The following is a 25,829-nucleotide window of genomic DNA, read 5'->3' on the forward strand; positions in this document are numbered from 1 at the left end:
CCAAGTAGTTTCGACGGCCATGCTCGTTGAACAATCCTAATTTTATTTTGATTAGCAAATAAATTTTATATTTAAGCAAAAGATAATTTAAAAACACCTTAAAAATAAATAAAATACAAAAATATTTATATATTATCGTACATTACCCTGTGTTCGGGTTGAACTAGGTTGTCCAAATCAATTTGAATAGTTTAGCCATTTCTAGCATCACGGTTGAAGATTGTATGACAATACTAATTGATATGATAAAGGCCAGTGCATAAAAATTAAAAAAAGGTAGAATGAATTCGCAAGATAATATGTGGGTCTTCGTCGTGAAAACAACATTACTCACAAAGTTTCGAATCTTATAATTTGTAGGCATAGAGTTAAAGACACTAGCAAAACAAAGAATGCGGAAAACCTTAGACGATCATCAATCATACAATTGAGATAGGAATATATTCCTACGAGTTCTCGTAAAAAGTGAATATTAGAAAACCTAAAACGATTCTTAAAAAATCCATGTTTTCTCCCCTCCATCAGTTGTACATTTGATGCTCAATCTCAAAAGTCATTTTTGAGGTTGAAAGTTTAAAGTAAAAATAAGCATAGCCATTGGTTTTATGAAATAAAAATTACTTAAAAGACCCCGATGGAGGGATTTTTTTCTAATTAGTTCATGAGTTTTAGTCCGTTGCTTGATAGTTTCTTTAGTAAAGTTTTTATCTCTTAATGGTCACTCAACCTCATTTTAAGCTATCAACTTATAATATTTTTGAAATACCCAAATTACCCATTTTTTATCTTCTTCACATACTTAGGTTTTCCAACAACGATTCCAATAATTTTTGAAGTTTATTTATTTATTTTATCGTGAATGACGAGTAAAAATGATATGTTTCTAATCGTGAACATTTAGATGTATTTTTTGATTTATTTTAATAATTTATAACAAAAAATAAATAATGAAGTTGAGATTCAAAAAAATCATATAATGTCGAGCTCAACACTTTTTTATTTTTTTACAACTTCAACATTTTTATTGTCAAGCTCATCATTTTTTTATTTTTTGTTGAGTTCATCAATTTTATTTATTGTCAATCTCACAATTTTTTGTTTATTGTCGAACTCATCAATTTTATTTATTGTCAAGTTAACCAATTTATATTGTCAAGCTCACCACTTTTTATTGTTGAGTTCAACAATTTACAAAAAGAAAAATGTCGAACTAGACAATAAAAATCTTGAACCCAGAAATCAAAAGTGGTAAGTTTGACATTGGTAATTAAAATTCACTCATTTTCATTTTTTGAGTTTTTCAAATTAAAATACATAAAAAGATCAACCAAAAACTCGACATAAAGACTTGTGTAGATGATTTCAAATTTAAAGAACCATCCTTGATCAATTTTCATCTAAAAAGCGAAGAAAAAAAAATCCGAACTTTTTATACACACCTTTAAAATGCTTGAAAACCTTTGAAAATGACATTTTCTTCTTTTTCAAATCTTTTCCATCAGAATGGAGACTTCGAAACTCAGGTAGGAAGTCATAAATACAATTTTTTTAGACGAAAATGGTGAGTTCAAATGGTCAGTGCAGTCTCAACATTTCAATCATAAGAGATATGTGGAGTGGGATTCGGGACCGATTAGAAATGTTTTTTTTACTAAATGAACTATAAGGAGAAGTCCTAAACTTTAGGGATTAATTAGAAAAAAAATCCCTCCATCAGGGTCTTTTAAGTAATTTCCCCATGATAAAAGATCCAATCTTATCATTTATTAGAAAGAAAAATCCCAATGACTTTTACTTTTCCTTTTGTCACATCTGTCTTTGTTGTTGCATATATATATACTTATGATAAGTTTGAAAGGTATAAATTTTTTTTGGGGACAATAAAAATAAAAAAAAAAAAAATTCTAATAAATCAAATTACAATAATGGTAGTGCATTTTAATCTAAAAAATGGATTTACAAATTAATAAATTAAACTGTAATTTACATGTAATCTTAAGTGCTAATATTAAAACATCATTTTATTATAAACTCACACTACATAAAATGAGATTTTTTTTTTTTTTATATAGAAATATTATATATTGTCACACCAACTTTTGCTAATGCCATCCCAATTCATATGTATTTCACCAATGAATTAGCACAAACCCTGCGGTGGCATTAGCAAAGTTGGTGTGGTAGTACTCTCTCTCTCTCTCTCTCTCTCTCTCTCTCATATCTATTAATTTAGTACCCCAATCATATTCTCAAAATGTATCCCCATCATTAACTAGTTAATTGAAAAATAATTGATAACTTCTTGTTATTTTACTCGAAAAATAAACAGGAATGGTAAGAGGTCACCGAATGGGCCTATTCGACATTTCTTATTACTAAGTGGGGTGTGTTTCACAAACATGACAGGGTAATGAGTATGAGTCACTAATCTATGCATAATAAAATGAGAAAAACTTTCCTTTACTAACTTAACAAGATTTTGAATCTTACTGGGAGTCATTAAGCTTAAATGGATTACCAAATCGACAATCTTACACTACAACCTTCTAGATTTCAAGGAAAAATTCAGATAAAAAATATTTAAGCGCTTCATCCAAAATTTTGAAAATAAATGACTACTAAACTCTCAAATTTAAAATTTAATGATGAAAAATAATATATATGGGAAAATGTTGCATGGACTAAGGTCCTCATGGACTGCCGTATTAGTCCAAATGACAACTCAGCCTATTGTTTGTTGTCTAGATTGGCCTTAAAAAAAAAATCCCAAAAAAGTTTTTTTTTTGCGTTGGATTTTGAATTAAAAAATTGATCGTGATTGGACTTCTAGATTTAAAATTTAAATTCAACGGTGAAAAAACCTTTTTTTTTTCAATTCTATTTATTGTAGAGTTCATAAAATTTTATGTTCTTCATACATGTGGCACTCGATGGTGTATTTGAGCACCACGTTCCCATGTGGTCCATAAGATAGATGGTCCTTGAGTCCATATAACCTCTCTCTCTCTCTCTACCGCTATGGCATCCAATTATGTTTTTTTTTTTTTACCACAAAGTGAGCACAACAACTCTTACTAAGATTTGAAATGTTGTTAGCAAGATTAGAATTACTTTAATAAAAGGACTTATTTATATATATATATATGGGGACAGTTCAGCAACCCTAAAGTTTGCCAAGTTTGGTGCCAAATAATTTTCAAAATATGGGTTAGAAGCTTTGGAACGAGCTGATTTTTTGTGAGGATGATCTCTATGATGAGAAGATCATCCTCACCAAAAATCAGCATATTCCAAAACTTCTAACCCCATTAAAAGTGATTTACAAAAATTGAACGGTTCACGATTCTTCAAGTTGTAAACTAGGGTTAGAAGTTTCAAAATGAGCTGATTTTTTGTGAGGATGATCTCTTCACCGTAGAGATCATCCTCACAAAAAATCAGCCTATTCCAAAACTTTTAACCCCATCAAAAGTGATTTACAAAAAAAATTTGGCACCAAACTTGAAAATCTTTAGGACTGCCGAACCGCTCCCTATATATATACATTTTAATGATATAATAGCCTTAGTGACCCAATCCTTCTATATAAAAAGAGGGGTTGACTCAGTGACAATTTCAGATTGAAGAGCGATTAATGTTCGTAGGTTGTGAGTTCAATACCTAGTATGAGCATTAATTCCTCAAGGGTCACTTGCAAGGGCGCACCGTCATTTATGTAGTGCATGTGATGTGCAGGTAGTGCACGAGCCTCAAGACTAGACTAGACAATATGGATTGGGCAAAACCCAGATATGGGCCCGTCCACTCTCTATAGAGATTACGGTTATTTAAAAAAAAAATTCATATAAAAAGAAAATTGATATTTGAGTGTAGAGTTGTGATAAAATGACTCGTGAGGTGGCATACTCAATCGATTCACTGACGTGACAAGTTTGGGTATCGTAGATATGTATGCCTCCATATACACGACTCTCTCGGGATACATGGAGAAGTGCAATCGTGTATAACATGGCATAGAGATCTACAGTACCCGAACTTGTCAGGTCTGTGAGTCGATTGAGTATGCCATATGGCGAGTCATATTATCATGACTCTTGAGTATATTCTTTATATAACGTTCCGGAACCGGAAGTGCGCACCCCTCACATGTTTTTGCACTCGGCGATCCTGCGCTACCGCACCCGCTCCCACTCCAAGCTATGATCACTAAGGGCCTGATTGATTCAGCTGCCAGAATCTGCTGTCAGCTTCTGCTGTCAGAATCTGCTGTTAGAATCTACTGTCAGAATCTGAAACACTGAAAAGCTTGCTTGATAGAGCTTTTTAAAAGTGTTGTGTTGTCAGAATCTGCTGTCAAAATCTGGTAATTACTGTTTGATACAGCTTCAAGAATCTACTGTATTAGGGTAAAATGACCAGAATACCCTTAAGGTTGATAGTGCACCCAGAATACATTAAAAATTATCAAAATACCCCTATAAATATATAATTACACTAGATATATATATAAATATAATAAAATTATATAAAAAATTAAAAAAAATAATTGTATTAATTTTAAAATATTTATAATTCTATAAAAATTTTGACAGCATCTCCTCTTAAAAATGGATATATAAAATTTTCCTGATAAACAAAATACTTGCATAATACACAATCCAACATCTACATTACATCATATATATATAACACATCCACATAACATGGATATGTATAACACAATACAACAATTTTCTTCTTTCAAAAGCAAGGTTCAATGGATAAAGGTCAAAATCAAAGAAGAAATTTTTTTCCATCAAGCAACACTAAACTGAAGAACATTTCTTATTAGAAAGGCAGAAAATAGTTGGACGCACCTTCTTAAGGGTAACCTCGCATTCCAAATGTCTTCCTGCAACTTAACAATATTGCCCAAATCCACTTTGAGACAAACAATTTTGTTGAGTTCGAAATAAATAGTGGAGGTCCCCATCCTAACCAGTGTTATTAAAGATGGCTTATGCCACAAAGCGTGCCTCAAGACAAGGCTTGTTAAAAGTGTTATAGAATTGCACTCCTCCAAAGGCTACTAGGTTCCTCCTGGACCTCTTAAGAAATTTTCCGAACAAGATGGTATCCAAAAGAGTCGTCCTGACTATTCCACAAAAAATCCATTATCATTCTCTCTAGTTTTTTGGATAGATAACTCACCCAAAAGAGAATACCAAGATAAGAAGAAAGCAAGCAATAGGTTAGCAGCTAGCACCTTGCATCCACCCCATAAGCAACTCTAAAAACCTAGATCTTAGTAAGATTAATATAAGCCCAAAAATTGTCTCAAAATAACAAAAAAACACTTCTCAAAAATCTTAGATGGAAATGAGAAGCACCCAATAGAAATGATGTAGTGCCAAAAAAACTAACTATGAGGGACATTAAGCTAACATCCACAACACACATCTTCAATAAGAACTCCTTCCAAGATATGCCAACCCCTAAGCCCATAGATCGATTTTATATTTAAATTATATATATGTCTTACCAAAAAAAAAAAAAAACACCCATGACATATACCTTAACAAATCAAAGAAGAAAGCCTAAAAGGACTAATGGTGCAAAAGAAGCACATATATGAGATTACCTTAAAATCCTCTACCCACCCCCCTTTAAAAAAAAACAATCCCTATTAAGAACCATCGTCACATAACCCCATTCTTATAACTAATATTTGGTTCAATATGAGGATAAGCTTTTGGTATGTCATTCCAAAATTTATTGTATAAAACTTGAGTCTTATCCAACCAAAAAACCTAGAAAATGGTAATAAAACCTTCAGATTATTTCAAAAATCTAAACCAAATCCACCAAACAGTCTAAAGTATAGCCCAAGAATTGGTGCCCAGTGGCATTATAACAATGCATAGTTCATCATTCCATTATGATCCAAAACAGGGGAACCTATCAACTATCACTTTGTTTTTCTTCTTTTTCGGTTATTTGAGTGAATAAGCTGGAACTAGAATTAAATCCAGGATTCCAATTCAATTATAGGCAAACCCAAATAATTTAAAGTACAGTTTCATTCAAGATTTATCTGTGTCAAATGGATTCTTCAGCTGTATAAAAAAAATTCTGAATTATTTACAAAATCTCAACTAAGGATTCAAATACTAAATCGAAATACAGATTATATAAATTTTACATTGAAATCTAAAATCGAAATTAAAGAAAAAATGACCAAAATGATGATGAAATGGAGAGATAGATTTACCTTAAGAGCCAATCTAGAAAGGAATCCCAAATTCCCAAGGTGTTAGAAGTAAGATTCAGATCTAAAGTACTTTCTGAATCTGTAGGTTCTTCAATCATATTGAGATTTCTAATATTTTTCAATTTCTCCTTGTCTAATTTCTCGATCAACAGTCCTACACCCAAGTAATCCTCTTCATCTTCATCATCAATGATTTCTACACCAGCCATTTTCTTTCCCTCTCTTTCTCTTAGCTTTTCCCTCTCAACTTCGGCTAAGAACTCATTAATGGTTGCATCAGAAGAAGAGCAGAAAAAGCGATGGTGATGATTTGATAATCGATCCAAATGACGAAAATTCGAAATGGGTTTGTTCAAGAAATGTAAAAATTGAGGTTGGAAAGTGAGGAAATAATGGATTTTTTGTCTGGAGAGATTGAGAGGGGGTTTGATGGAGGGTTTGTTTGAGAAGGAGAAGAGCACCAGCACATTGTGATTTGGTTATTGAGGTAGCCATTGTTGTTAATTAATTGTTGATGGGTTTCGATTTAACGAAGACAACGTTGTCGTCGTCAATGGGTTTCGATCTGAAAAATGGTCGTCGTCGTCGAAGTGGGTCACCGCTGCTATCGAAATCGATGAGAGAGAGAGAGGTTGATAAGGATGATCGACTGAGAGAGGTATTTTCAAGCCTTAGGGTTTACCATCGTCGTCGATGGGTTTCGCTTGAACGAAACTAACGTCGTCGTCGTCGTTGTCATCAATAGGTTAAATCGGTGCGGTGGTCGTCGTCGTCTTCGTCGTCGTCAATGAGATCAGTCGCCACTGCTGTGAAATCGAAGGGTGAAGGTACAGTTGACGAACGAACTCAATATAATCGCGGATAGACGATAGAATTTCCAAAAATCTCGAAGGGTATAAACGTCATTTCACATGACTGCGTTAAAACGCTGTTGCGCGAAGCGTCTCCCATCCGCTTTTCAAAACAGCGGTTAAAATTGGTAAATTGCGTTAAAAATTTCAAAACGCAGATTTTAAAAGCTCAATCAAGCGCGCAAAAAACTGTAAAACTCCGCTTTTTGACGCAAACGCAGATAAATCTGCGTTTAGAAGCGCAATCAATTGCCCCCTAAGATAATAGCATGGTCCGGTAATACGAGTACTATTCTCTAATGATTCACTGTATTTGAGCATCTCTATGAAATGTCTCCCATTCGATTAACCTCTAACCTATTAAATGTTAGATAAATATTTATCTGACATGGATATATCCACGTATAGATATTGATTGCTTTTATGGAAGATCTAATGATTCATTGTATCTGGGCATCTCTGTGAAATGTCAATTATTCGTTTAGAGAAACATTTTTCTTACTAACTTAATAAGATTTTAATACTTACTAAGGGTCATTTTGCTTAAATGGATTATCACATTTACAATCCAACACCACAATCCTCTAGATTTCATCGAAAAACTTAGATCCAAAAACATAAAACAATTCAAAAGATAATTTTTTTTTTGACTTGATCCAAGGTTATGAAAATGAATGGTTATGGAGCTTTCACTTAATTTCAAAAGAGTAGGGATCTAGAACGATGTCGCGCACCTAACGAAGGTGTGATGACACCCCATTTTATGTCACTTGGCATTTTTAGGGACCCACTGCTGTATGAATATGTGGTCCATCCCTTAGTGAACCTACGTATCAAAAATTATAGTGTTTGATAACTTGTATCCACTGAACCTAAGTTCTTGTAAAAGAGTTCAAATCCAACGATTATAAATCATACTTAAAGACAATGCTATTGTCAATGGATACACATCACCGATCAAACCGAACTTTTGTGTATAGATTCGCTTAGGGGTGTCGATGGACTGATTCCTAAGAAAATTAGAACCCTAACCATTATATTTTTTTTATTCTGATTCTTGTTGATTTCAAGTCTGATTCTGAAATAAGTCGAACCACAATCGAAACCACCAAGAATCATGAGTACTCGTTGGCTCTGATTCGCAATAATCAAATGAGAAAAAAGATTCAAAATTATAATAAACAAATATTTTTCTTATAAAAATTAACATATTATCTACAAAGTATCAATTTTAAATTATTCATTTTTATAAATACAAAATTTTAAGAAGAGATGACTCACATAATGTAAAAATAAATGACAAAATAAATCGGTTCCGAATACTCGTAGGTACCTATTAGATAGAACTTACTAGTTCTGGTTCCTATCAGTTCGGTTCCATGTTAGACCCGACTCTAATCGGTTCCAATAAAAAGGGTATCGGAATTGGGATTTTTTATTTCAATTTCGATCCAGTTCTAGGTAAATGATTACGCATTAACACCCATAGATTCACCAAAGGATGGATCACATATCCATTAGGTCAATGGGTCACAAAAATGCCATGTGACATGAAATGGTGTGCCACCTTAGGTATGGGACACCGTTCTAGATCCCTACTCACTCCAAACTTTAAAATTAAAATTCTAAATATATATATATATATTTGAGTTGTGATAATTTGACTACCCAACGAGGCATACTCAATCGACTACTTGACGTGACAAGTTCGAGAACTGTAAATTTGCATTCCTCGAAAAACATGATTCTCTCAAGTTACACTTTTTATGGGTAGATGCAGTTGTATATCCTAAGGAGAACAGATCTACGGTTCTTAGACTTGTTATGTCAGGATAATCGATTGAGTTTGCCAAGTGGAGTAGTCAGATTATCACGAATTTTTATTTATTTTTATTTTTTTAAGAATATAATTTCTTTGGATCATGTTTTTGGATGTCATAAGGTGAGTGAAATCCTTACTAAGTTAGTAAGGCTAGTCAGATTTATTTGCTTAATCTCTAACCTATGAAATGTTAGATAAATATTTATCCGACGTGGATACATCTACCTATAGATATTGTTTTCACGAAAGAATAACTGAATGTATGAACGCGTTTGTGTCTCGATTCATAGTCCTGACTTCTGACACCGAAACATTAGAAGTGATGCAGAAGAAGAAGAAATCCACGCAACCGAAAAATCCGAACCCCAAAAGAGAAAGATTGATACAGGACTTCATCCGACGCAGAAAAATGACATTTTTTAAGGTCTTCTAGGGTTTCGTGTACAATTCTTCTTCGTTCTTCATGGACATTCCAACGAGACGATCCAATTACTCACTTTTGAGCCAATTTCCCGAAGAACAACAGCAATCGAAGTTCTCTGGTGGAGGATCAGTTGCAATTGCAGCTCAATCTCAAGTTCAAACTCAATTTCACGAATCTCTATCAGCGGAGAAGATTAAAGGGAAGAATTTTGATTGGGATGCAGATCATCGATTACAACAAGGCGGACGGATCGGGAATTTGATTCCTTCGTCTGGATTACAGAGACACTCGAGTGGGAGCAGTTTTGGGGAGAGTTCACTATCGGGTGATTATTATGTTCCAACGCTTTCGATGGTTGCGAGTGATCCAGAAGTGTACGGTCATTTGCAGGAAGATGGGTTAGGGTCTTCGACTTCGAAGAGTTGGGCTCAACAAACTGAGGAGAGTTATCAATTGCAGTTGGCGTTGGCGCTTCGGCTTTCTTCGGAGGCTACTTGCGCGGATGATTCGAATTTCTTGGATTCAGTTCGTGATGATTCGGTGAATAGGTCTTCGTCTGCTTCGGCCGAGGTTATGTCTCATCGATTCTGGGTAATGGTTTTATTTTATCCCAATTTTAATTGATTTAATTCTATCTGTATGGCTTGAGTTTTTTAATTTTTCAGTGCTTGGGGTTTGATTTTCAATTCTATTGGTTGTGGAATTAGGCATTTATTCACCATTTGATGATTAATTGGTGATAAAATTAGTTTTCAATTACTATGGACAATTCATTTTATAGCTCTCTACTGAATCCAGAATAAATCGAAACTTACATTTGAACTAGGCCATTGTGACATTCTTAAATTCATGAATTTACCATCCTGGGTTCTTAGATCAGTTGGCATTTTGATAGGAGCTGTGAGCATAATGACAAAATTATCCGATTTTTTGAAAAAGTCGTGATTAATTCATGATTTTTTCAATAGGCCATATAATCCCAACTTATTCACAAAGTTTTGAAAAATACATTTTATTATTATATTTTAATATGAAATTTTATAATTTTGTTTAATACCATGTCAAGTAATATGATATTTTTAATTTTTTTGATTTTTCCAAACTTTTCCCTTGCCAAATTTCCCCAAGTCTTGATTTTGTCACTATGGCCGTGAGAGCCTTTTAACAAGAAACTGGGTTTAATGTGAATGTATCAAAATATTAAACATTCAGTTTCTTTGCCTAAGAATCTAAGATACAAAATCTCTTCTTCACTTAAAAATTTCATGTATAACAGGTGAATGGCTGCCTATCGTACTTTGATAAGGTTCCAGATGGGTTTTACCAGATCAATGGGATGGATCCATATATATGGACAGTATGTACCGATCTGCAAGAAAATGGTCGGGTCCCATCGATTGAATCACTTAAGGCCATTGATCCTACCGTAGATTCATCAATTGAAGTGGTTTTAATTGACATGCACAGTGATCTCAGCCTAAAAGAACTCCAAAATAGAGTTATTAGTCTTTTTAATAGCTGCATTAGCAAAGAAGATGTGGTCGACAAGCTTGCTAAGCTCATTTGCAATCATATGGGGTGAGTTTTCTACACCGCCCTACTTGCAACTTTCAAATCTCTCTTCATGTTATGGATCTCGTAAACAAGTTTTTATTGCTGTTACAAGGGGTGCGGCTTCTAGTGGAGAGGATGGTTTAGCTCCCGTCTGGAAGGATTGCAGTCAGGTTCTAAAGGATTGCTTAGGCTCTGTTGTGATCCCACTGGGAAGCGTATCTGTTGGTCTCTGCCGACATCGTGCTCTGCTTTTCAAAGTAAATTCCATGGCTTCTCATTCTCTTTATTTTATCGCTTGCCATACTAAAGTTGTTCCTATACGAACATGGTTGCAAATCTCGGTTTTATGTCTCGTCTCAAATGAGTTAAATCATTTAACTTGATTTATAATTATATATATATGAAAATAATTATAATTTTTTTTAATTATAAAATGAGGTAGATTAGAAGATGTTTTATTATAAAATCATACTTTAGTCAAATAATAAGTGTTTAAATTCTAAAAAAAAGTTAATTAGTTTCATTAAAATATACAAAATCCGGGTTGACTCGGATGACTTTTATTGACTTGGTTGATATTTTTAAAATATCGTCCAAGTCAACTTGTTTATATCTTGAGATTTTACAGATATGAGACGCCTTATCTATCCATCTTGTTCCTGGACAATATTGAGATGACTTGGACGAGATTTAAAATCATGCATATGAGGCATCCCACTTCCCTTAGTAAATGTTCATGTTTTTCCTCCTTGACAACACATGCCTTCTGTTTTTCATTGATTTTTGGCATAAATGTACTTTTGGAGTTCTTGTTTGTTACCAATTTACCATTGTGTGCTCTTTTCAAATATGAGAACGAAACAATATTTTTCATAGCTTTTTAATCTATTTTTATGAAGAACCAGAAAGAATCCTGAATTCCTTGCGTTTAATTGTACTTTTGTAGGTTTTAGCGGACACAATTGATTTACCATGCAGAATTGCCAAAGGCTGCAGGTATTGTAGGAGGGATGATGCTTCCTCCTGTCTTGTGGGGTTTGGTCTTGACAGGTATGCTTTGTGACCATTGCCCTTGGTGAGCCTTCAATGACGCGTTTCCTCTTAACTTGTTTTCCTTTTGAGGTTGGCACGGATTATGAAGATAATTTTTGTGAAACTGTTAATTAACATACATGCATACTTACATACAAACAGACGCCTATACATGCATACACATACATATTCATGCATATATATATATATATATATATATATATATATATATATATATATATATATTAAAAATCTTGGGTTGAAGGGGTAAAAGAGGAAAGATAGTAAGTTAGAGGGTATAATTGAAAAAGGGAAGGGCGTGGGAGAGGAGCAGATTAAAGACAATAATGTCGAAGGGGAAGGAGAAAAGCAATTGTGGGGCCACTGTAGCTGGATGTGACATTTATCCCACACAAGTGGGTCCCACAATTGTGTTTTATTATATAGATATATGTATGTATCTTTCCTCTTTCACCTCATTTTCAATAATCCCCCTCTAACTTTACTATGTTTCCTCATTTACCCCTTTAACCCACTTTATTGTCTTTCCTCATCTCCCCTTTTCTTAATGATACTTCTCAAACTTTATTATTTTTCCTCTTTTACCCCTTTAACTTCAATATTTTTTTTAAATAATCTCTCTCCGACTTTATTATATTTCTGTTTTTAACTCCTTTAACCTTAAAGAGGATGCAACATCCTTTTATATGCTGATCAAATCAAATATGAGGTGGATAATTAAGTCCTCATGCCACCGTTTCTCGAATAAAATGACCTTGAAACTCTGCTCTTTCCCTTGCCAGAGACAGACTTGTTGGAATTCAATGTCTAGCTATCATTATTGCATTGTGGAAAGTTGAATCGTTTTCCATTGTTGGACTTTTTTCGGGCTATTCACTTTGGCCTGGTGGCTTGTGCATATTTAAATATTTAATTCATTTATTTGATACAAAAGGCTTGGATGGTTTAATTGATACTTTGGTGGATTTGATGTGCACTTAAAGTGGATACTGAGGACTGAATGTGAGACAACCATTTCCTCCCAGGGTGTGTAACAATGACATGAACACATGTGTCGGTGTCCAACATGGATATGAGATGTTTGGCTTGGTGCTTTTGAAAATCCTGAAATGTTGATGTTTGGTACATGCATTATGATATATTATATTTTAGTTTCATTTTTCTTAGAAGTTAAACAAAATTTTAAATAAAAACAGAGGTATCATTGTTGTCATGATCTTTGCTTTAAATAAAATTTACATTTACCAAAAAAAGGAAAAAAATGTGTTGGGATGTGTTGACATGGATATTTGTCGGTGATTGTTCAACAGAGAAGAGTATTAATATGCCATGTCATTGTTACATGGCTCTCGATGGTGGGTCCAATTGAGAACATTGATTCAGTTCCACCTTTGGTATGGGCCTATAGAAAGAATTGAATGGAGGAATAAGAATTGTTCAGCCGAACCCTAATTTTTGGGATCCGTATTTGATGGTGATGATGTAATTTTGTAATTGTGTTGGCAAGGGCGACATACTTTTTCTTAAGGAAAAACAGCAGAATGTTGTAATAAATAAATTTTCTAGTAAAGTTATTTTTAAAGCAGGTAACGAAGCAAAACAATCAGAATATTTCGTCTATTAACGGAGTGGAGACATAAGTTAAGAAGGGACTTCGGTGATTTTACATTTGTAAAGATTATCTTGCTTATCAAAACAATCAAGCACCATTCCACTATGGAATAACTGCTACCCCTCAAAGAAAATTTATCTGGAGTAGATAATTGTCCAACTATTATTGATTTAAATATCATTCAATTATAAATTTATTATCTTACAAATTGTGTTACTAGGTGTATTATTATTTTTATTTAATCTAATATGGGAAATCTCTGTGCTAAATATATCCGCATCTCAACAGGGAATCGTATCTCGACAGGGAATATGTAGTTGATTTGATTGAGAAGCCGGGATGCTTATTTGAGCCTGATTCGTTACTGAATGGTCCATTTTCGATCTCGATTTCTTCACCTTTGCGACTACCAAAATTCAAAACTGTTGAAACATCTGAGAGTTTCAGCTCGTTGGCCAAACTGTATTTCATGGATTGCCAATCACTTAATTTCATATTTAGTGATGCCCCATCAGGTGATTCCTTGCTTCTTCATGCAATTACTTTTAGGAAGAGTTGATAAACTCATATTTGACCAACCATCAGACTTTGTTTTAATTTTTTTTTGGTCTGCTTGCTAATACCATTTTTTGATCAAGTAGTTGGTTCCTTCTTAAAACGACTGAGTTTGGGTCCACGGTAAGGGGTCGATGATATTTTATGTTGGCTGTTAACTGGTTGCAACCATCCCAGCTTGGAACCAGCAATGCAAGCCTAATACTCAAACAAATAGAGTTAGGAAAGAAAAAGCTCAATGATATTTCTGACAGAAATTCTTCAAACACATCTTTACTTGACAATATTCTCACCAAATGATGGCTTCATATTTTTTCTCCCCAGGTTTGTGATTGTTTGTTAACAATATTTGGCTTTATGATGGGTCAAACATTTCCCAAACTATCTTAGTCGTCTTTCTCTTGGTTTGTCACTTATTGGAGCTACTCTTACATTTTCTTGGATGTTTTATTTTTATTTTAATTTTAAAATTTATCTTTTCTAGTCCTTGCTATTATCATCTCAACATCCTCATCTCTGGTACCCTCAATTTACCAACATGATGCTTCTTGACAACCAACATTAAGCTCCATAGAGCATAGCTGGTCTTGTTACTGCCTTATAAACTTTTCTTTTTAATTTATTTGGTATGCTTTTGTCACATAGCATTCCAGAAGTGCACCCTACTTTAACCATCCAACTTTGATTCTATAGGCAACATTTTATCATTCTCTCCATCCTTGTGTGTATAATTGACCTGAGATAATGAAAGTGGTTACTTTGGGGTATTTCTAGTTTATCATTTTTATTAGACATTCCTTCTCTTGAGTTTCAATACTAAATTTACATTTCCCATATTTGGTCTTTGTTCTACTTATTCTAAAGCCTTTAGACTTCAACATCTCTCTCCATAAAATGATAAATTTCATATTAAGATAAACAAAGTTTCATACAGGTATCCATTTTTTTAAGAGGCATTTGAGACATAAACCTTAATTCTCCTTGGCATGGCTTCCCAAAAATGCCCCAAATTTTACTAAAACCGCATAAAAGCTTATGAGAAATTTAATTTATCACCTAAGGCTTTGAAAAAAGAAGATGCACAAATTTTTATAGTCCTCTTCTAATGTTTTGTTTGGGATAAGGCTTTGATGTGTTGTTGATTTAGAAAAAGATGTGCTTATTGGGCTTACTCCCATACCTTGAGAGTCTGACTCTCACATTTAGGCTATTAAAGCACCTCATCTCATGCCTTCACATGTTTAAAAGCATGGTATGCATCAATCCATACTTTATTTAAAAAAACACATTACCCATCCATAACTGGGAAAAACATTCTATTTTTGCGGGGAGCATACCTTTTTCAGTTGTTGGGTTGAATAATTAAAGGATAATCCCACATTGATGGTGTGCAAAAGTTCTGACAGTGTCTTATGTCCTTACTGCACTGCTTCTATATACAATTCAAAAAATGAGTGAAATATGCGTTAAGGTTCACATGGTTTCAAAACTCGGTTTGATGTCTTGTCTTGTCCATGTGCGGGTCAACTCGTATCAGACGAGATAGACAATAAATTCTGTTTAGAATTATTTATTCATAATTTCATATGTATTTATAGAAAAATAATTGTAATTTTTTTATTAAATAAGGTAGATTAGAAAATTTTTAGATATAAAATTATATTTATTTAGATATGTATTTATATTCTAAAAATAATAATTATTTTAATTAAAATATGCAAAATCCTAGTTGAGTCGGCCAAGTTTTACGGACTTGGATGAGATTTTCAAAAACTGGGACAAAATCTCGCTCGAGTTGTCTCGTTTATCCCGCGAGATTCCGCACAGTTGAGACGCCACATCCATCCATCTCGTTCATGGACAATACTGTCATCTCGGTCTCGGACGAGATTTGAAACCATGAGGGTTCGTTACCATCCTTTTAATTTGATACTTCTCTGGTGTAAGGTTCTAATGTGGAATTTATTTGTTTTCATAGTGGGAGGTACTACTTTTGATCAAGAAGATGCGACAGATCCATTGTTCTCTAAACATGCAGATAGGAAGCATGCGAATGCGAGCAATCTATTGCCTATTCTAGGTGATGATGATGAAATTTATGTGTCACCTCTGCCACAAAGAGTTCCTCAGCCGAATGCCCACAATAGAGATTCCCAACCTCATGGTTCTTCTAATCTTTCTTGGGATGTTATAAGCTCGATACACTTGCCCAAAGATCCAACCCCACCAAAACGCATCCCGTCGGATTGGCACAGAAATGTTCAACCAATTTTTGCATCCTTTAATCCAAGGACCAATATGGGTAGAGATCCAAGGTTCATCGAGGGAGGTCAACTTGAATCAATTAAATCAAGTACTGAACTTTCTTTTGATGTCGAAGATTTAGACATTCCATGGGGTGATCTTGTTTTGAAGGAAAAAATTGGAGCAGGTATTCAGTTATTATTTGAAGAGCACAAGCAATTGCAACTTGCAAGTATAGTAAATTTTTTTTTGCTCAGTGTGCATTCATGTTATCCCGATTCCATCAATATATATATATAGATACATACACTGGAGTTCTCCCATGCCTACGATATATATATAGATAGGACAAGGATCTGTGTACACATATATCTACTCATATATCTACAACGTGTTTTGTTCTATGTAGGCCAAAAGTTTCGGATTGAGCTGATTTTTGGTGAGGATGATCTCTATGATGAGGAGATCATCCTTACCAAAATCAGCTCAATTCGAAACTTTTAACCTCGTCAAAAGTGGTTTACAAAAAATGGACGGTCCACGATTCTTCAACTCATAAATATGGGGTTAGAAGTTTTAGAATTAGTTGATTCTTGGTGAGGATGATCTCCTCGTCATAGAGATCATCCTCACCACAAATCAGCTCAATCCAAAACTTTTAACCCACATAGGACAAAACACATTGTAGATATATGTGTACATGGATCCTGACCCATATATATATACACACACTAGAGTTTTCTCGTGCCTATGACACGGGCATCCTCTTTGAGGTTAAGGGAGTAAAAGATGAAAAACAATGAAGTGGGTTAAAGGGGTACAAAGTAGACATATAGTCAAGTTAGAGGAGATGAAGAGTAAATAAAATAAAGTGGGCTCCACAAAATTGTAGCTTAATAAGATGTTTGTCCCACACAAAACTGTAGGGAATGGGACGTTTATCCCTAATACAACTGTAGCAAAGTGGCCTTTTTGTTGTGTTTTATTATATATATAAACACTACAGTTCGCCTGTGCCTACGGCATGGGCATCCTCTTTGGGGTTCGGGGTTAAAAGAAGAAAATAATGAAATTTGAAAAAGGGGATATAAAAGGAAAGATAGTAAAATTGGAGGGATATTATTGAAAAGATGGAGGAGGAGGAGGAGAGAGAAGACTATAAAGTTGAAGGGGGTTAAGACGAATGGCGTGGGTACTGTTGTGGACCCCACTCCACTGTTTTTGTAGGGGATGCTTATCCCCCATAGCTGTCGCTGGAGTGGGACTTACAATTGTGTTTTATTCTATATATAGGGAAGTGTTCGAAGGCCCTAAAGAGAGCCAATCATTGCGCCAAACATTTTTCAAAATAGGGGTTAGAAGTTTCGGAATGCACTGAGGATGATCTCTACGGTGAAGAGATCATCCTCACCAAAAATCAGCTCATTCAGAAACTTACCCTATTTTACAAGTTGAAGAATCGTGAACCGTCCGGTTTTTGTAAACCACTTTTGATGGGGTTAGAAGTTTCAGAATTGACTGATTTTTGGTGAGGATGATCCCCTCATCACAAAGATCATCCTCACAAAAAATCAGCCTCATTCCGAAACTTTTTACCCATACATTGAAAATATGTTTGGCTCTCTTTAGGGCCTCTGAACGCTTCCCACGATGAGGAGATCATCCTCACCAAAAATCAGTTCATTCTGAAACTTCCATCCCCATCAAAAGTGGTTTACAAATAATTGATGGTCCACATTTCTTCAACTTGTAAACTGGGGTTAGCAGTTTCAGAATGGGCTGATTTTTTTTAGGATGATCTCCTCATCATAGGGATCATCTTCACAAGAAATCAGCTTCTAATCCATAGTTTGAGAAATGTTTGGCTCTCTTTGGGGTCTCTGAACGCTCCTCATATAAATTCTTTTCTTTTTGATAAGTAATTTAATCATAGTTTCTTGACGAGGATAAGCATGAAGTGAACTGACTGATTACATTTCAGGTTCTTTTGGGACTGTCCATCATGCTGATTGGAATGGTTCGGTAAGCATATTATCCTTTGCTTTTGTTGTTCGGGTTTGACGTTGTATTGATTTGTAGAGTATGCCATTTGTCAGTGGTTTTTTTTTTTTTCTTTCTTTCTCTAGTCCTCTAATGCATTTATTTCAGTGAGGAATTGACTTGTACTTTTGATGCAGCAGCGGATTTTTCTTATTGAGTTGGAAAACATTTTCTAATTTGCACTCCTTTTAAATTTTTCTATGGAAACTAATTCTTAGTTATACTCCATTTTCCCATGTTTACCATCTAGTCGTCTTTGTTTGCTAAAGCTGTAATACACATGTGCGCTCATGCATACACAGATTAACATGTTTTGTCCTATATGGGTTAGAAGTTTCGGAATGGGCTGATTTTTTGTGAGGATGATCTCATGGAAAAAAACGCACGATCTCAACTGTCTAAACACAAAATCCAATGGTTAGAGATTTATCCTTGAGATTAATATCTCTAAGATTGTGTTATTGGGATATTAAATCCAAACCGTTGGATTCAGGTTTACATGGTCGGGGATCATGTGTTTTCTCACGAGTCATTCTTTATAAGTCACTGGATATATATATATATATATATATATATACACACGCTGTTAATCTTTTACTATGAATGTTTGACATAATGATTCATTCCTTCGTAATCATATGAGAGCTTTAACTGTCAGGATGTTGCTGTGAAGATTCTCATGGAGCAGGACTTTCATGCAGAGCACTTCAAGGATTTTTTGAGGGAGGTATGTCTGAGTTGAACTATTATGAATGTGTTGATCATTTATGTATTAAATAAGGTGAAAACTCGACCTAAACTTGAAGAATGGTGATTATATTTTTCTGTCTTCATTTTCAATTGTTTCACTTCTTTTGTTTTATACAAATTTGGTTTTTCACTGTTTCTGTTATGTATTTAGGTTGCCATAATGAAACGATTACGGCATCCAAACATTGTTCTTTTTATGGGTGCTGTTACTCGCCCCCCAAACTTGTCCATTGTCACGGAGTATTTATCAAGGTTTCCTGCTGATTTTCTTCTTAGATTTTATATTTCATCTGGGTATCACTGAAAAAAGTAAAGTCTATATTAAAAAAATTTGGCTTTCAATTTCAGAGGCAGCTTGTATAGACTTTTGCATAAATCTGGTACAGGGGAGATGTTGGATGAAAGACGTCGGTTAAATATGGCTTATGACGTGGTATGCCTTCATAAGACCTCGTCTCATATACTTTTGTAACTATTTTTTCCCTCGTTATAGGTTAAACTATCTCTATCTAACAGTATCATTTTTCTAGACAGATATGGAGATATTACAGTTTGTCAGTTTCTAAGTTTGTGATTGCTTTGTGTAGGCGAAGGGAATGAATTATCTTCATCGGTGCAATCCTCCCATTGTTCATCGGGATTTGAAGTCTCCGAATCTTTTGGTGGACAAAAAATATACGGTGAAGGTAAGACTTGTGAACTTCACTCTTTTTAGTGGTATATGGTATTGCAACTTTTTTTCCACTAGATGGTCGCTAAGTATGGCTATTGAGAAATGTTTCTGGTTTGTTTATTTCTACAAATATTAGGGAGGGAGGGAGACTGGATAATAGCACTATTGTAGCCCTAATTCTTTTTCTCTTCCATGAAACTTGCAATCAAGTTTGTGCGATAGGGTCATTCAAACTTTGAAAGGCGTCATGCCCAAACTCTCTTTGAGAGAGAGAGATACGATTTGATAGGACCATACAAGATCTATCTTTTTTTTTTTCTTTCGATAGTTTGTGATTTCTACCTTGAAACTTCAGTGAAATTGAGCTTAAAGCCGTCCTTTGCTGACTATTTAAACATCCAATCGAGCTAAAGTCACCCTTTGTTCAGGATCATTAAAACATCCGAAGGCCTTATAGGGAGAGTTATTTGGTAGTAATTGGAGAAAAAGAGGCATTAAAATCACTTTGTTTTCTTTAGTGTGCCTAATTGTATGCAACAAATTTTATAGTTGGTCAAGAGCCAAGTAAAACTAAATATTTTAAAATCTTCTTGTGTTCTGTTATTGAGAATGAGATATATCTCACAATGGTAGGTGCCACTTGTGCATTGTTGAGGGTAAACTTGCAGGGAGAAGGGAGTTACCTAGTGTGTTTTAAAAATAAATAAATTGTGCATTAAGATTATACCCTTTTAGGGTATTTAATTGGCGACTCTAGAATTTTTTTTTTTTTTTTTTTTTGGGGGGGGGGGGGGGGGGGGGGGGTCAATTTATTAACAGATTCTCATGATGGATGGAGAAAATTCTAGTAAGAAATATTTGATATGGATACCTTGGTAATTAAGGGTTTTGAGATAAGTAGGACCAAGATAGAAATATGTTGTAGTAAGGACAATCTGAGCGATGAGATTCCAGATAAGATCAATATGCAAAAAATGCTCCAAAGAAGCTACTTTAGTTATTTAGGTTCAATCATCGATGATAGTAAAATAAAAATCTTTTTAAAAGTGGAGGGCGCTTTTGGAGTGTCATGTGATCAACCATGTACTTGACAAACTGAAAGGAAACATTTACAAGGCAGGAAGAAGACTGGTTATGCGTCACAGAGTTGAATGTTTGGCCATCAAGAAACATGTTCATAGGATTTATCAAAAAAATAAAACATGTTCATAGGTTAAGACAATATGCAATTTGTATGGACGAGTAGTTCTGGACTTGGTCCAATCGGGGGATAAAATGATGAAAAGTTGATTGAGATGGTTTGGTCACATCATTTGGGCATGTTAAACTAAATGTAAAATTTTACAAGACAATAATGTGGTTAACCATGCCTTATGGAACTAAGTGTTTGGTACAAAATAAACATGTTCATAAATGGCAATAGCAAAATTGTGGCTTTTGAGATGTATGAGGGGCAAGACTAGGAAATAAACTGAAATCAATACATTCGAGGAAATCTAGGAATATAGCCAAAAGGAGATAAATGAAGGAAAATAAATTGAGAGATGATGACAACAGGCAGACACTTTGGTGCTAGTTGAAGCCTCTAACTTGGCGAGAGGAAGGCCAAAGCATGGCTAGTGAGGTCACTTCCACTAGAATATATTAGTATATTTTTTTGTGGCTTAAACTATAAATTTTATAGTTTTGTATAATTTTTCCACTGATTGTTGTGCAAGAGCATCCCAATTGGGATTTTTCTGATTCCAAGTTGTGTGTGTTCATACTTCCCTTAATTAATCAATTTTCTCTCTCTCTCTCTCCCCCCCCCCCCCCCCCCTTTTCTTTTTTCTTTCTACAATTATCATTACTCACTTTCATTCCATAAAATTTTGTTTGTGATCATTGAAGGTCTGCGATTTTGGCTTGTCCCGTTTGAAGGCAAACACATTCCTCTCCTCTAAATCAGCTGCAGGAACTGTAAGTTTGTTAAATTAAAACAGATTCTATTACCACACCAACCTTTGCTAATGCCACCACCATTCATATGTAAATCACCAAAGAAACTCCAAGGGTTGGCCTAGTGGCAAGCTGAGCCTTGATAAGCTCCTCAGGAAGGGTTGGTCAAGTGTTCAAAACTCCAGGAAGCAATGAATTCCACCTTCTAGGGTTCGGTTGACCCTTGACTCGACCAGTTGTGCGTAGGACTTTCCGAGTGGGCGGTGTGTGTGTGTGACTGTAGGATTAGTCTCACCTGAAGGTTGAGAATACCCATGATAAGAAAAAAAAAATGTAAATCACCAAAGAATTAGCATACATCTTGGGGTGGCATTAGTAAAAGTTGGTCCGGCAATTTCTATTCTCTAAATTAATTATTTCTTTTTATTCTTTATGTGCTTGTTTTATGGAGGTAGGACGGTTTCATTTCAACTTCAAATTAGGATTTCACCTTTTAATGATCCTTTTTGTTTTTTTCCTTTGTCTCTAGCCTGAGTGGATGGCACCAGAAGTTCTACGTGACGAGCCATCAAATGAGAAGTGTGATATTTACAGCTTTGGTGTGATCATGTGGGAGCTTGTGACATTGCAGCAACCTTGGATTACTTTAAATCCAGCACAGGTTTGTTGCGTAATTTTTTTCTGGAAGTTACGGTGTTGGGGTGTTATAGTTATGGTGTTGTATCATTTACATGTTAAGTAATATTTGTTTTTTTATAATATAATCTGGATAGATTCTTAATCACAAAATATCATTCTATATAAAATACAAACTTCAAAATTCTTGAACTAAATTATTTTTGTCTTTATTACTATTATAATGATAGAAGGTGGAGAGGAAGTGGTCTAACACCAAAATTTGGATTCCCAAAATGCCCTCACTTCAACAATTAAACATAACATAATCAGGGTCATTTTGGTAAAAAACCAAGAAAAATTGCAATCCCACGTCCCTAAAATTACAAAACACCCTTTTACTATGTAATCTTCAAACCATCCTTCAATCAATATTTTAAACTACATATAGGCCCTTCAAATACATACATGTGCATCTGCATATGGCACCTTCTAGTGAAAAACAAAATCGAAACTGGTTGACTCAACTGAGATTTTGAAAATCTCGGTTGAGTCATCTGAGATATAGATCTAGTTTTAAAACCATTCTGTAAACTTGCAAAGGTTGATTTGTAGAAATCCCTTCAAACAGAAGATTATGGAGAGTTTATGTCTATAACACTAGGTGTTAGTAGGAAGTGTTTAAAGAAGTAAAGGTGTGTTAATAGGCCTTTGTGTTGTTTCCTTCTCTAATCTCTTCAACTAACACTACATCATCTGCAAATAACATATACAAGGTACTTGTTCTTGCATATGAGCAATTACTTCATCTATATGTACAATAAACATGTTTAACAACTATATGCTTTTTCCAAAATATGTGATGCAAACAAGTAAATGAATAATTATTTTTCTCTGTTAAGCATGATTGATTCCTAGGGCTTAGTTAATAGAGTCTGATTTTTTCTCACAAAACTTGTAATCTATAAAGTTCATTTATTTAATTACTAAGCTAGGGTTTTACTCCAAATTTTGAACTATGTTTAGTTAGAGATTGTGTTAATTTACCAATACTTCACTTTTCCTCTTCATTTCCCCCTTTTTGCCAATAAGCTTGGTTTGTCACACTATTCACTTAATTTGAAAAAGAGAAATTCTATTGCCACACCAACTTTTACTTACAACACACCAGTCATTTTAAAATTAATTAAGCTGTTGTTTACATATGGATTGGTGTGTTATAAGTAAAATTTGGTGTGCTAATAGCAGTCATCTTAAAAAAAAATCTATAAAATATTTATTATTTATTAGTCAAATGTAGCTTCATGTCTCTTCTTGCAGGTCGTAGCTGCTGTTGGTTTTAAGAACAAAAGGCTTGAGATTCCAAGCAATGTAAATCCTCACGTGGCTGCATTAATCGAGGCTTGCTGGGTGAAGTGAGTGGAAATTATCCTCTTTTTTTTTCTTTTAAATAAAATAAAAATATAATTGAAACTGCTTTTACGTCAAGTCATTTTTGTTTCTTACAAAAAATAAACTGTTAAACTTCAGGGAGCCGTGGAAGCGTCCTTCCTTTTCCAATATAATGGAATCCTTGAAGGCATTGATCAAACAGCTGACGCCCGAATAAATTCGTATGGACAGGAATATTTGTGCATGTACATTTAGCATTCTTTTAATGGTCTGATTGGTGCCTTCTTCTCTTGGATCATCTCAGGTGCTTTGTTTTCTAGTCTGCAGTAATTAATTTCAAGAGCTTATATTAACACACCAACTTTTACTTATAGCACACCGATTTATATATCAACAACCAGTTATTTTCAAAAGGATTGATGTGGTGTTGGTAAAAGTTGGTGTGCCAATATAATTTCTCTTAATTTCAGGTTTTGTTTTTTTAAACATGTGCTAATTTGGATTTGGGAAGACCATGTAACCATCAAATCATTGTTTAATGTCTGTAATTCCGAATCCTGACCTTTGTCTCCATGTGATTGATTGCAGATCATTTGCTCTCGCTGTTGCCAGTTGGGAGTATGGATCCTTAACACAACTAAAAGTAATATGTTTCCATCACATTTGTCAATAATATTTATCTTCTAACAACAAATGGATCTTCCTTGACTGTTCTTTTAATGCCTCCTTTTCCATGAGGAGTGTGTATTTTTTCGCACCCATTGTTTTGTTTTTGTTAACTCATGTAATTAAAACAAAGAAGCTCAAGAGAACAAGCAACTCCACAGGAAGGACATACAGCTTTGCTAATGCGTAAGTGGTTGACAAAGCTCCCTATGTTGGTTGCCATTGTTTAATGTTGTTTTGGGCCTTCATTTATAGATAAATTATCTTGCTTTCGGAAAACAAAAGTGCTAATTTGACTTGAAATAATAAGCCGGAAGTAGCATTGGGAGTGTGCAGAAAACCGTAGATGCTTTTTCTTGAGATACAAGTGTTATACACTAGAGGGAAATTGATCGTTCTCTGCAGGCATGGAGTGCTACGTTGAGCTTTATTTATCTTTAAATGGTCGTAAGAGCATGGTTGCTAAATTTAGAAGTTGAGATTATTAAAGGTGTTTGTTAGGATCATCAATAGGAGCCGAATTAGTTCGTAAAAAAAAGCAAAAGAGTCGAGCAGTTTGATCCAGGGCTGCCTATTTTAGTACAAAAAAAAGGAAACCAATGGAAACAGTAATGGTTTTCTCGTATAGGTTTTAGTTTTGGATTACACCGATCCAATCCAAATGGGCTCACCGACACTTGACATGAGCTGAGTGGGTTTGAATAGGATTGACTCGGCCAAGTCTGGGTCGGTCCTAAGATCCGGTTATTAAAAGTTAAAACCTTAAGAGCAGTTTGAACAGGGTCAGGCAAGATGGATCGGATCAGCAACAAAATACGGTTCTTGAAACCATGCTTGATACCATTATAAGATGTTCTAAATTTACCCACTCATGAGAATCCAAGCTTGATGGGCGTTACTCTAATTGGGAACTGTCGTTTCAGTGAGTCTAAAGAGATGATTTTGTGACACACCCCTCCGTCTTTTGTGAATATTTGACATACCCCATGATGATTACATATTGGGGTGTAATAAGTAAATATTGGGGTGCCAATAGCAGCTCTTTTAATATACTAAAATGACTTAAATACCTCATTTTTTTGAAATTAAAAAAACCATTTTTTCTCTCCAAAACCTGCCATCGGGCATAGAATTTTACCTTCATCTTCAACCTCAGGATTCTCTATCACAATCTTAATCTCAAACTACACCCGTTGACTGGCCAATCAGGTTGAAACTATAACTATTAAATCAAGAGTGCTATGCTACCATTCCATCTATATTCCAAACCTTCATGCCTCGAGAAAAATAATTTTTATCTTGAAAAATTGATAATACTCAACTATTGGATAGGAAAATGAATGATTTTACTTGATTTTGATTAGAGACTAAAGAACATAGATAAAAGAAA

The 25,829-nt window shown here is 34.5% G+C and overlaps 1 protein-coding gene across 2 annotated transcripts; it reads left to right on the plus strand.

The window, feature by feature from the left end:
• The first annotated feature begins 9,168 nt into the window (after positions 1-9,168).
• On the plus strand, positions 9,169-24,661 carry LOC147384897 (serine/threonine-protein kinase CTR1-like). 2 transcript variants are annotated; one of them, XM_086425433.1, is made up of 16 exons: positions 9,170-9,938; positions 10,624-10,925; positions 11,014-11,158; positions 11,848-11,951; positions 13,855-14,081; positions 16,100-16,552; positions 18,347-18,387; positions 19,064-19,132; positions 19,307-19,407; positions 19,504-19,588; positions 19,743-19,841; positions 21,719-21,787; positions 22,296-22,427; positions 23,702-23,796; positions 23,912-24,077; positions 24,362-24,661. In XM_086425433.1, the coding sequence occupies exons 1-15, from the start codon at positions 9,387-9,389 to the stop codon at positions 23,988-23,990; spliced, it is 2,553 nt and encodes an 850-aa protein (XP_086281559.1). In that variant the 5' UTR covers positions 9,170-9,386; the 3' UTR covers positions 23,991-24,077; positions 24,362-24,661. The 2 variants fall into 2 exon arrangements, with proteins under 2 accessions (XP_086281560.1, XP_086281559.1); XM_086425434.1 differs by lacking the exon at positions 16,100-16,552 and having other exon boundaries at positions 9,169-9,938.
• Positions 24,662-25,829: the final 1,168 nt, after the last annotated feature.

This window comes from Akebia trifoliata, chromosome 15, assembly GCF_017979445.1.
Source record: "Akebia trifoliata isolate Shusen 1 chromosome 15, ASM1797944v1, whole genome shotgun sequence".
Classification (NCBI taxonomy): domain Eukaryota; kingdom Viridiplantae; phylum Streptophyta; class Magnoliopsida; order Ranunculales; family Lardizabalaceae; genus Akebia; species Akebia trifoliata.